At 45.7% G+C, this 13200-nt stretch overlaps 1 protein-coding gene across 1 annotated transcript in view; it reads left to right on the forward strand.

Moving 5' to 3' along the window:
* Positions 1–13200, forward strand: part of ALK (ALK receptor tyrosine kinase) — a 320140-nt gene that overhangs the window by 138285 nt on the left and 168655 nt on the right. Inside the window, exon 4 of the mRNA XM_062605735.1 lies at positions 10641–10842. Within this exon, the coding sequence (XP_062461719.1) occupies positions 10641–10842 (202 nt within the window). The remainder of the gene's footprint in view (positions 1–10640; positions 10843–13200) is intronic.

The raw sequence follows: 13200 nt of genomic DNA on the forward strand, positions 1-13200 counted from the left end.
CACTGGAGACTATTTGCATTCCTAGCATTCAGCACATTTCAGAGCCTTCATGAGGCAATTAGAAAAGCCATATAAATAAGCCTAGGAAAAGTAGAGCAGTATCTTTTCCTAACGTTGTCACTCAGGTAGTGCCCAGTTTTACCAGCTGCTGAGCTCCTCCTGTAAGAGTTTTGCTTGAATAGTTAATTTGGGAGTTAAGCGTAAAACGAAGGCTCCAAAGGCCAGCTCTGTGGGATGTTTTGTGATACCAGTGGAAACGTTCTCTCCAGTCAGCATCTCCAAAGCCCATAAAACTTGATTTAAATTTTTTTTTCTACTGTACAGTCCCCAACAGACGTTAACTGTTAATAGTTTTTACAACTCTAATTTAATCTGGGAGAGTATTGAACTTGGACGTGAAAGGTAATAAAACCCTTTTAGTAGGAAGATGGAGTTTCTGCTCAGAATAACAATCTATCAGTTTTGCAAAGGATTGTTAAATTGCTGCTTTATAAGTGTGATGAGATTGAGGCAGCCAAGCTGTGTTTTGAGCCTTGCTGCTCAAGAAAGTAAGTTAAAATTACAAAACTAAGGTCTTTAGTTATTTGGGGAGAAATCTGCTTGAACTGGCATGGGGATGCTTTCATTTCCATCAGATAGCTGAGTGGCTGCTCTGTGTCTTTTACTGGCTTGGCTGTGTTGCTAAATATTATTTTCAAATAATGTGAACTTCCCTCTTCATGAATCCTAATGCATGCCACCTTTGTAAATGAATTGTATGTTCCATTGCACTGCTTGATGTCATGTCTTTAGGATCTTATTTGATTGTGTGATATCAGGTGTACAAGAACATCTCATGCTGGAAATCCTAGATCTTGGGTGCAGGTTGAGGAGTTGCCTCCATGTGTTTGTCCCAGAGAAGCTGGTTGCTGTTTTCTGCAACGAACACTCTTCTGGACAACCTTATTTCCCATTGTAACTTACCAGGCTGCTGCCTTTTTGGACTGCAGCCATCTTTCCTACACTGCTGCCTTAGGAAGGTGAAAGGATGCAGTAGGGTGCATTGCCCTCACTGAGCATCATGAGGCTGTTTAGCAGAAGAATCTGACCTGGCTCTGGACCATTTGCCCTAAGACTGACAAGGAAGGATTTAGGGTATAAGCAGATAGCAGGGTGCCTTCAAAGCTATTGGGCAGCTATCAATGACCAGCTTTTAAAAGGGCTAGCAATAAGACACTGAGTTTGGCCAGTTCCTGGGGCTGTGTTATGGTTGTCTTTTGAACAGGGTTCCCTCAGCATTAACTGGCATGAGTTCTAGATATTTTGTGCATCTGTATCAGACAAGGACGTCAGGCTGCAGATTGTAGCAATGGGCTTCGTTGCCAGTGTGGTTTTGATTTGCAGCCTTACCAGTGTCTACCCCTTCATTTGAAAACTTTTTTGGACAGGTGATTTATCCGTAATGTGCCTGTACATGCATAGTACATTAGCATCAGTTTTCTTGTTTACAAATATCTCTGTCATCTCATTAGTCCTGAACAGTGCAACTTGAAGCTGTCTTCATCATCTCAAAAACATCTCGCAGCTAAGCTGATAAGCCATCCTTCCCTTCTTGTGACATGAATTTTAAATGTTGTAAACAAGTTTCCAAAGGATCAACACCAATTTTTCATGTAAGGTATATTAATTTGTCTTGTAATATTTCTTTTATGTCAGCTGCAATAATTCCCTGTGCTTAAGCGTAAGAATTAGAAGCTGAATATTATTGATAGGTTTCTCCCACAGTTTGTGAGTGTGGAATTTTGAGAATGTGGAAAATAAAGTATTTTCATTTAGACCAGCAGTTTCTGAGACACCAGCTAGTGGAGTGTCTGTCATACAATACAGAGGTGTATTTGGTGCAAAATACTGAGTATTCTTCCTACTTCAACCACAGTTCTACGCAATGCTGATGGATGAGCTCAGGACTCAGAAAATGCTAAGTGCCAGGGTCTGTGGCTGCATATCTAGTTACAATCTCGTTATTTTATCTGCATCTCTTTAATATCAGCGTTGGGCTGTGCAGCTAGAGTCCAATATTAAACCTGCAGCAGAGACTCCTGAAATCATAGAATCATAGAATAGTTAGGGTTGGAAAGGACCTTAAGATCACCTAGTTCCAACCTCCCTGCTGTGGGCAGGGACACCTTACGCTAAATCATATCACCCAAGGCCTCATCCAACCTGGTCTTGAACACTGCCAGGGATGGAGCATTCACAGCCTCCCTGGGCAACCCGTTCCAGTGCCTCGCCACCCTAACAGGAAAGAATTTCCTCCTTATATCCAATCTGAACTTCCCCTGTTTAAGTTTTAACCCGTTACCCTTGTCCTATCACTACAGTCCCTAATGAGGAGTCCCTCTCCAGCATCCCTATGGGCCCCCTTCAGATACTGGAAGGCTGCTATGAGGTCTCCACGCAGCCTTCTCTTCTCCAGGCTGAACAGCCCCAACTTCCTCAACCAGTCTTCATACGGGAGGTGCTCCAGTCCCCTGATCATCCTCGTGGCCCTTCTCTGTACTTGTTCCAACAGTTCCATGTCCTCTTTATGTTGAGGACACCAGAACTGCACACAATACTCCAGGTGAGGTCTCACGAGAGCAGAGTAGTGGAACAGGATCACCTCCTTTGACCTGCTGGTCATGCTCCTTTTGGTGCAGCCCAGGATACGGTTGGCTTTCTGGGCTGCAAGCACACGCTGCTGGCCCATGTTCATTTTCTCATCGGCCAACACCCCCAAGTCCTTCTCTGCAGGGCTGCTCTGAATCTCTTCTCTGCCCAACCTGTAGCTGTGCCTGGGATTGCTCCGACCCAGGTGTAGGACCTTGCACTTGGCATGAGGACCATGCAACTTCATGAGGTTGGCATCAGCCCACCTCACAAGCATGTCAAGGTCCCTCTGGATGGCATTCCTTCCTTCCAGGGTATCAACTGAACCACACAGCTTGGTGTCATCGGCAAACTTGCTGAGGGTGCACTCAATCCCACTGTCCATGTCAGCGACAAAGATGTTGAACAAGATCGGTCCCAACACCAGTCCCTGAGGGACACCACTCGTTACTGATCTCCAGCTGGACATTGAGCCACTGACCACAACTCTTTGCATGCAGCCATCCAGCCAGTTCTTTATCCACCGAGTGGTTCATTCATCAAATTGATGTCTCTCCAATTTAGAGACAAGGATGTCGTGTGGGACAGTGTCGAATACTTTACACAAGTCCAGGTAGATGACATCAACTGCTCTACCCCTGTCCATCAGTTCCGCAGCCCCATCATAGAAGGCCACCAAATTGGTCAGGCAGGATTTCCCCTTAGTGAAGCCATGCTGGCTGTCACCAAGCACCTTGTTGATTTTCATGTGCCTTAGCATGCCTTCCAGCAGAATCTGCTCCAAGATTTTGCCAGGCACAGAGGTGAGACTGACTGGTCTGTAGTTCCCCAGGTCATGCATTTTCCCCTTCTTGAAAATGGGGGTTACATTCCCCTTTTTCCAGTCATTGGTAACTTCACCTGACCGCCATGAGTTTTCAAATATGATGGCCAGCGGCTTCGCAACTTCATTCACCAGCTCCTTCAGGACCCACAGATGGATTTCATCAGGACCCATGCACTTGTGCACATTCACATTTTTAAGATGGTCTCGAACCAGTTCCTCTCCTACAGTGGGCCTAGGGTCTTCATTCTCACAGTCCCTGCATCTGCCTTCCAAGACTTGGGTGGTTTGGTCAGAGCCTTTGCTAGTGAAGACCGAGGCAAAGAAGTCATTCAGAACCTCAGCCTTCCCCAAATCCTGTGTAGCCAGTTCTCCTGAGAGCTTCCTGAGGGGGCCTACATTCTCCCTAGTCTGTTTCTTGTTTGCTATGTACTTGCAGAATTCCTTCCTGTTATCTTTAATACCTCTAGCTAAGTTTAATTCTAACTGGGCCTTAGCTTTCCTAACCTGGTCCCTAGCTTTTTGGACAACATCCCTGTACTCTTCCCATGCCACCTGTCCTTGCTTCTACTTATTATAGGCCTCCTTTTCATTTGAATTTTCCTCAGGAGCTCCTTATCCATCCAAGGAGGTCTCCTGGCCCTCCTGCTGCCCTTCCTTCTGGTTGGGATGCAACACTCCTGAGCTTGTAGCAGGTGATCCTTGAATATCAACCAACAGTCTTGGGCCCCTCTGTCCTCTAGGGCTGTATCCCATTGTCCTGGGTTCAGCAGTAGCAGTCATTTTTCCCCTTCTCGGTAGCTGGTGCAGTGCAATGTTTTGACTTTCAGCTCGGGAACAGAGCTGATAACAAGGATGTTTTGGTTTGGCCAAGGACTTTGTGAGCCTCATGCTCTGCCAGGGAGGAGGGGAAGCCAGGAGGAAGCAGAGACAGGACACCTGACCCAAACTGACCAAAGAGGTATTCCATACCACAGCACGTCATGCCCAGGAGGTAACTGGGAGTCAGCCAGAAGGGGTTGGGAGACTGCAGGGTTGGAGGAGGTATGGGTCAGAGCTTGGTCGGGCTGGGGGGGGGCGAGTTATCGGTTATCGGTCGGCTGGTGGTGAGATGATGTATTCTCTTCCCTTGTTATTTCCTTTATCATTATTATCATTGGTGGTAGCAGTAGTGATTTGTGTTATACCTTAGTTACTAAACTGTTCTTATCTCAACCTGTGGGAGTTGCATTCTTTTCGATTTTCCTCTCCGTCCCTCCGAGAGCAGGGGGAGGGCAAGAAAAGGGGGGGAAGTGAGCAAACGAATTACCTGACTGGGTTTAAACCACGACACCCATGGAACCTTCCTAAGCAGGCTCCTGAAGAGGCCAAAATCTGCTGTTTTGAAGTCCAGGGCAGTGAGCTTGCTGCACGCTCTTCTCAGTGTCCTGGTGATCTCAAATTCGAGCCTCTCATGATCGCTGCATCCAAGGCTGCATCACATTTCCAACGAGCCCTTCCCTGTTGGTGAGCACGAGGTCAAGCATGGCCTCTCCTTGTCGGCTCCTCTATTACTTGCAGAAGGAAGTTGTCTTCTACACAATCGAGGAACCTCCTGGATTGCTTGTGCCGGGCCGTACCATCCTTCCAACAGATGTCAGGGTGGTTGAAGTCACCCATGAGAACAAGGGCCTGTGAGCGTGAGGCTGTTCCTATCTGTCTATGGAGTGCTTCATCGCAGGTTCTCCTTGATCAGGCGGTCTGTAACAGGTCCCCACAGTAATGTCTCCCATAGCTATATTCCCTTTAACCCTGACCCACAAACTGTCTGTTGACTGCTCACCTCTCCCCAGACAGAGTTCCATACTCTCCAGCCTATCCCTAACATAAAGGGCAACTCCCCCTCCCCGCCTGCCAGGCCTCTCTTTTCTAAAGAGCCTGTAACCTTCCATTCCAACACTCCAGTCATAGGAGCCATCCCACCATGTTTCTGTGATGGCTATTATATCATACCCCCATAGACATGCACACGTCTCTAATTCCTCTTGTTTGTTCCCCATGCTACGGGTGTTTGTATAGAGGCATCTGAGCCGAGCTCCAGCTGAAGCCAGCTCATTGGCTGGAGCAGCTGGGATATCGCTACATTGCTCCAGGCATTTATTATAGGTTCTGGCAACTGACTGGGTGTGTTGGGATGGAATGATGCCCCCTCCCCCAACACATCTAGTTTAAAGCCTCCTTGACCAGTCTGGCAAGCCTCCTACCAAAACTGCTCTTTCCCTTGTTTATCAGACCAGCTCCACCAGCCCCACTAGACCTGGCCTACAAGCCTGGGTCCTGTGTTCAAGACACCCAAACCCCTGACTATGACACCACCCTTTTAACCATTTATTAACCTGGCCAATCCTCCTAGCTTTTTTTAGGTCCTCCCCTGTATCCTGGAGAATTGATGAAAAGACCACCTGAGCTCCAGAGCCCCTAACCACCTCTCCCACGGCTCTGTAGTCCTTCTTTATGTTCCCCAGGCTACTACTATCTATATCCCTAGCACCCATGTGTATCGCCAGGAGTGGGTAATAGTCAGTGGGACTTACTAGAGCAGGCAGCCTCTCTGCCACATCCCTGAGCCGTGCCCCCAGTAGGCAACACACCTCCCTTGAGACAGGGCCTGGCCAGCAGACGAGTGCTTCTGTCCCTTTCAGTGTAGAGTCCCCTACTACTACGACCCGCCGCTTTTTCCTGGCAGCACCAGTAGAGATCTTCTTTACCAAGGCATCAGCTGGCTGTTTCTGGCTCAAGTGCGCTTCCTCATTAGCCCCCTGCAGGACAGCAAAGCGGTTCTGCGTGGGGACAGGGGATTTAGGGGGAAGCCCCTTGCTTTTGGTTGTCCTTTTCCTTCTTTTTTTTGTTGTTTTTTTTTTGTCACTAATTCCCAGCTTCCCGGGTTAACGGCCTCCTTCTTTTCTTCATGAGGTAGAGGTGAAGTTCGAGGCCCCTGCACAGTTTGGGCCTGGAACAAGCATTCCTGCTTCCTCTCAGCTTCCCTGACATCTTGCAGCCTATTAACAGCATCCCGCAGCTCAGCTCCTGCTGCAGGAGGACCTCCACCAGGGAGCACCGAGCGCAGCCCTGCCCATTGCGCACCATTCCCTCACCAGACCAGTGCAGGCACTCTCTACACCCCGAGCTCTGCGCTGCAGCCTCCCCTCTCATCGGCTCTGTCTGGGTGCCTACGCTGCCACCGCCGGGGCAGCCAGAGCAGAGCTTCCCGACCGGGCTCTGTTCATACGCCGAGTGCTCGCCCGCCCGCGCCAACCGCCTCGACCCGCTCTGCTCACCGCGCTCCCTGGGGCAGGTTTTTACCCACTCAGGGCTGGTGCCGCTCCTCCTGGCTCCGCCCCGTGTGAGTCAGCTGCTCGCTCTTGTCAGCTGAGCTGCCGCCTCCTGGGCCGGTCCTGTCGAGGACTTGAGGCTCCCTCGGTGGCTCTTGCCGCTCTGAGTTGAGGCTCCTGGACGCTGATCTCCCCCCCACTCCGGTGTTGAAGGCGTCCTCTCTCGAGCTACTCACCTCAGCAGTTCAAAATGGCTCACTGGTGAGCATCTTTACAAAAAGCAAATAGACCCTTCAGAGCAGTAAAACATGACTCTGGCAACATGTCATGAAGGGGCCTTTCATCTCTCCTTATGTCCCTTGATACCTAAATAGAAGCAGAAGTTCGTTTGAAGCTACAGTGCTTTTTCTAGCTGTTTATCTGGGAAGATCCAAGAGCCTTATCAGAGCTGTGAGTTAATAGAAAAAAAGTGCAAGGAAATTACAGCTGGAAGCTTGAGCCAGGGTCTACATAGTAATGTCAGGTAGAGCATGCCACAAGGATTTCCTCCCACTGGCGGGACATACCAGTGAACAGGTATCTTCTGATTTTGCCCAGAGGGTCCATTGGAGTGAATCAATATTCTTCTGTCCCTCAGTGTGTTTGGTGAATTGATCTTCATGTGCTCTTTTAACTCTTAAGTAATCATCTCTAATCTGACCCTGAAAACAGTGGCCATATTGGTTCCATGGCAAGCCACTACATGAAACGGTGGCAAGCAGTGACTGGGAGATTGCGCCCTTGAGGGAGGGGAGAAGTATAAGGATTTGTGTTCAAACTATGTAACTCCTCCTTTCAGACACATTAGTTAAACACATTCATTATTCCTTTGTGGGTGTCATTGTTTAACCCCAGCCATGAGCTAAGCACCATACAGCTGCTTCTTCACTCTCACCCAGTGGGACGGGGAACAGAATAGCAAAAGTGATAAAACTCATGGGTTGACATAACGACAGTTTAATGGGTAAAGCAAAATCTGTGTGCACAAGAAAGTCAAAACATGGAATTCATTCACCACTTTTCATGGTCAGGCAGGTTTTCAGCCACGCCAGGACAGCAGGGCTCCATCACATGTAACCATTATGTGGGAAGACAAACACTGTCACTCTGAACGCCCTGTCTTCCCCCAGCCTTATATGCTGAGCATGCCATATGATATGGGATAGCCCTTGGGTCACTTGGTGTCAGCTGTCCTGGCTGTGTCCCCTTCTAAATCCTTGTGCACCCCTAGACTGCTCACAGCAGCAAGTGTGGGGCTGTTCCTCCCATTGCCCTGCCCTGGGAGGTGTGCCAGGGTAGCCCCCACCATGGCAATTGTATTCCTTTTAGCAGTGTGATTTAGCAGGGAAAACTGGCCATAGGATGGGTAATAAGCCACAACTGCAAACTGTGAGCCCTGTAAACAGAGTAGGAATATAAAAGCCAAACCAAAGGGCTTAGTGACTGTTTCTCAAATGTGCTGTAGCAGCTAGCCTTGTCTACTGCTAGACTTTACTGATGTTTCAAACTTGGCCTCAAGTCAGGACATAAGCATAAGAGGGACTACCCTTGGAAGCTGTCTTTATTTAGAACCACTGGAAGAAAATGAGAGCTGCCTTTATTTATTTGTTACTTCAAAATCTGACTGCCTATTGCAAGGCAGTAAGATAAGCAAATGGCTCTTGCACCTGGCAAGTTACCATGAGCAGTTATTGCAGTGCTTAGTGTCTTTCTGCCACCAGCAGAAGTCTCTGCACTCCCCTTCATGTCACAGATTTCAGTGTTCTTATGGGGATGGTACAATTAAAGCCACAAGATTTAGTGCTCTAATTCTCTTTTGTTTGCAACAGAAGGGGGAGGCAGGGAAGGATCATACATGTGGCTGGGTTTTTGTTTTTATTTTACTGACCAGCAAAAATACTGTGTATATGTAACCAGTGCCAATAACAGAGTTTATTTAAACTCACCAAACCATTCTGTTAGTAACTGGATTAAAGGCTGTTGTTACACATAAAGAAATCTTGTTATTAAAAACCCAAATGCTATGACTACGTGTCACTCCTCTGTTTACAAACCTCCCTCTAAGCAGACCATACCTCATGTATTTCTGTGTGTTTCTTTCAGTACAAATGTTTTCTAGTTTTAGATATGCCAGGGTCAAGAGCACTGTTTTTTTGACAAGTATGTCAAAAATGCTGCCTATGAGAAATGTGTGTATAGGAGGGAAATGTGCTTGGCAGGAATCCAGGGTTCATTTTTAGCCCTTCCAGTATTACCCTGTGCGTGACCTGAGTTGCCAGATCAGACTTTTTCAGAGGGGACCTCTGTGAGCTTGAGCACGAGCACAATTGCCCTGTTCTAAACTGGCATCTGGCAGGGAGACATTCCAGTCTGTGCTCTTGATGCTCAGTTCAGTGGAGAGAAGCGGGAACAACCAAAGGACAAGTCACCAGATCTGTTTTAGGTTGAGGTGAATTACCATAGAAGCTCAGAGTGGCTTCTTATCACCTTATGGTCCACAACTTAGGCACCAAGGTGAAGGTGAGCAGGATCCATTTGTGGCCCTGCCATAGGATTTCTTAGGCACCCTGGATCTCAGCTGAGCCATGCTCAGTGATTTGGAAGATCATTTCCCTGAAGATTCAACTTTGGTATTTTCAAAACCAAGCTGCTCCTCCTGCTAAAATGTATGCACAGCACACCGTTACAAAGAGGTTTAAATTACAGCCCTGATAAGCCTTAGTTTCTCCCTCTATGAAATTAAACTGTTCATCAGATCTTCATGTTTAAGTATTAATGGAAAGGCTTTATTAATGGAGGCTCCAGGAAATGAAATCTCGTTGTCCTGATTATCTGACAGGTCTTGCTAATATCTGTGGGATATCACAATTTTTCTTGCTTCAGGAGTTGGTCCCTTTCATTTACCTAACTGCACCTGGCACTTACCAACTAACTACCCAGCCCAGTGTGCTTGCTCTGTGGATGAACTGGTAAATTAGTCAGATGCCAAAAGGGAGCAATTTGACTTACCTGAAAATGAGCAACGGTGTGATGAAAATGCATTATCTCTGTCCTAGTGGATAAGCCTCAGATTGTATTGAAATAGAATTAGGCCAAGGGAGTCAATGTACTGGATAATAATGAAATGTGTAATGTGGATTAGTTACATATAAAATTAATACTTTAGAATGAATTGCTGAAGAAATAAAACAGGCCTTTATCCTGACTCTAATGACTTAAAAATGCTGCACTTCTCTGTTTATAGAGGAGCAAAAGTAAAGCTATTGAATTTATTCTCTTTATTTGGGTAAGAGAAATGGATATAAAATATCATCATATCAGAGCTATCAAATCAGGATTCCGCTGACCCAAGGCCATAATATTTGGGCCTGGACCACACCTGAGAAGTTAGAGATGGGGATGAAGTGCAGGAAGAATAGGCACATGAAAGTAAGAATCTGAACCTAAAACTCCTTAATCACCTGCCTGGATTTAACTTTGGAAGTCTCTTGGTTGATTGAGTTTTATTGTTACTGTTTGTTACTTTTCCCTGCCCTTGGTATTTATGGCTTTTCCCATTTCATGCCTTTTCTTCTGGGAGGTAAATCTAAATGTAATGGTTGTTTTGAACCGTTCAAAGGTGAGTTGAAATGTTGCCTGCCTGGGAGGATCTTAATGGGCTTAACACAAAACGGGCAAACTTTCCAAACCAGTTGACAAAGATAATCTTTGACTGGGCAGTATGAAACGGTTGCAGATGAGCTGTGGCATAAAAATTACAAGTGTTCATCTGCACTCTGTGAAGATTTTGTTTTGGTTTTCTGTGTTCTTAAGGCTTTCTTGTTGCCTCGTCTGTTTAGGTTCGTTTCTGTTTCTCAATGCATCAGAGAGGCCAAGCCCTGTCATCCTGAGCCCTTGGCTGAGAAGCAGCGGTGACCAATGCGCAGTTCAAGTGGCTGTGTATAAGTTTTACCAGCAGAGCGGAGAATATATTGCTCGTGTCCTTCCCATTGATGGAAGCAGCGGTGAAATCTTATCAGTGGAGAGCCCAGAGAAACATGGGTAAGTCTCATCTTCTCATTTGACTCACAGCTTGAGTGAGAAGAATCAAGACTGCGTAGCAGTACAGCCACAAAATGCATGCTGCACATACTACTAAGGGGAGCAAGACACCACACTGAACAGATGCTTGTCTTGCATGTGTCTAAATTATTGTAGAAGCTGGAGATTGGGGCTTATTGCACAAAGCATCAGCAAAGTACTGGATCCGTGTAACAGTGAGTCTCTAAGTCGGCTCTCAGTGTTTGCAAGTACAGATGTAGTGTGGATACTCATACAAGTTTAAAGCTTTTCTGTCTAATTTGCTTCAATTTCTTTTTACTACTTCTTTTCCCACATATACATTTGGCCTTAAAATATCTCCTGAGCCTTTGCAGTTTCACCTGTCTGCATACATTTTAAGTATTGTCTTGCACTTGTGATTTTTTTTTAATGCTGTGTCTTGTCAATAAAGCAGCTCAGAGCTACTGAAAAGCTTTTCATCTTTCAAGGGTGCAACTGCTTGAAATGATCTTTCAAGGCTACAACTGTTTGAAATGCTTTATCCTCTTTGTGCAGTTCATTTTAATTGTTGACTGTGTCTTAATTTGTCAGACTTCCTGTGCATTCTTGTAAGTTTTGGTGAGCAGCAAACCAGCTGGAGCTGAACACAGTAAAAGCTATGGTAGCGGACTAACATAGAATTGAATTTGGATATATGTGAGGCTGATGTTCTACGTGTTCTATATACTGGGTTTTTTCTTTTTATATTTTACTTCTGCTGTGAAATGTGTGTTAAGAAGCATAATTCTTACCCAGCATCTCAAATGTTCTTTGTTTTGATGTGATAGAATAGAGTTGCTAACAGCAAATCCTGCTGGCTCGTGCTTGTAACAAGATGTGATTATGTGATTACTGTCTGCAGCAAATTCTGTCTTTTCCAGTAGCAAAAGGAGAATGCACAATAAAAAAACCTTACAGGAGATAATCTAATTCACAGGAACAGTTTGAATAGTTCTAATTTTCATGTAACACATGGCCTATAAAAGTGAGGAGGGGAGCTTGTGTGTGGATCTAGATCATACTTAGTTCCAGCAGCATCGTACAAATTGTAAATTCCGGTTGCTGTCTGGGGAAAGGTAATTAGAGGAGTTGCAGCAGCTGTCTTCTTCCTTAGCTCCTTGCAAATGTTGCCTCTGTGTCACAGCTAATAAACATGCTTTGTGCAAAGTGCCTCCTGCATTGGCAATGCCACTGTTCCTTGGCACTTGCAGGGAATACTGCTGTGTGCAAAATGCTTTGCTGTGCTGCATGGAGTAGATAAAGCTTGGATGTGTGGGCAGGCAGAACTCATAAGGAGCACAGGCAAGTGGCAAATGTAAGGAGCCTTGAAGGGAAAGGAAAGATGACTTTAACTATGATAACAAATGCCTACCTTTGCCATCTGCTATAGATAATAACACTACTCAGCTGTGTGTTGCAGATGGCAGATGGAGATCGTCACAATAGTAAAGGGGGAATGTGCTTCTAAAGAAGGTAGTTTTGGTTATGGCTTGGCTGTCCCATGCACTTGCAAGAAGTGTAGCTTGCTCCCCAGCAGCATTTATGTGGCTTGTAGGGTAGTAAGGTTGTGTCTGTGGCTTTCATGGTTTTGTATGGCTGACTCCTTGGTACCCTGTGTGCTATAAAACTGCAGTTGGAGCAACTTGTTGGTTAAGTTTCTCCCCTCTGGTCTTCTCTCTTCACTGTGAGAGGTAGTAGCTCTTTTCCCAGTGCTAGAAATAAAACCACTTTAAAGTTTCACAAGTGACTTCTCCGATTCTATGCACTTTAGGTATTGTTTTGCAAACAAGAGGTGTAATGTGTGTGTAGTTGCCAGTGACTTGTATGTGCAGTAGTAAGTCCATGGCATTGCTTCAAATCAAGCTCATAGCAGGAAGAGGGTGCTGTATTGAAACAAATGCACCTGAAGGGTGGTAAAGCAATAACTTAATTCCAAGGTGGATTTTTTTGTATCTTGAACTTTGCACATTGTCAGTGTCATTTTTACTCTTTTTCTTTTTTTGACTGCATAACCTGAATTACATATATTAATATCCTTCAAGGTCTTCACAGTTCACCTACATTTACAAGAGAAAAAAAAAGTAGATGCCAACAGGTATTGCTATTTCACTCATGGTGAAACCAGGCAAGAAAGGTTTTGGTTGACAGCACTTGGAGCTGATTTTAAGTAGAACATATGTAAAGCTATGAAATGTCATTACTCAGATAGACGCAGCATAGGAACCACTATTTATTTGTTACCAGGGTTCGGCCCTGATGTGTTTGTGTGCAGAATACCAGATATGATTTCAGCGGACACTCAGCAAGCATAAAGCCTCA

This window comes from Pezoporus occidentalis, unplaced genomic scaffold, assembly GCF_034315485.1.
Source record: "Pezoporus occidentalis ecotype Australia unplaced genomic scaffold, CSIRO_AGI_Poc_V1 ctg93, whole genome shotgun sequence".
Lineage (NCBI taxonomy): Eukaryota > Metazoa > Chordata > Aves > Psittaciformes > Psittacidae > Pezoporus > Pezoporus occidentalis.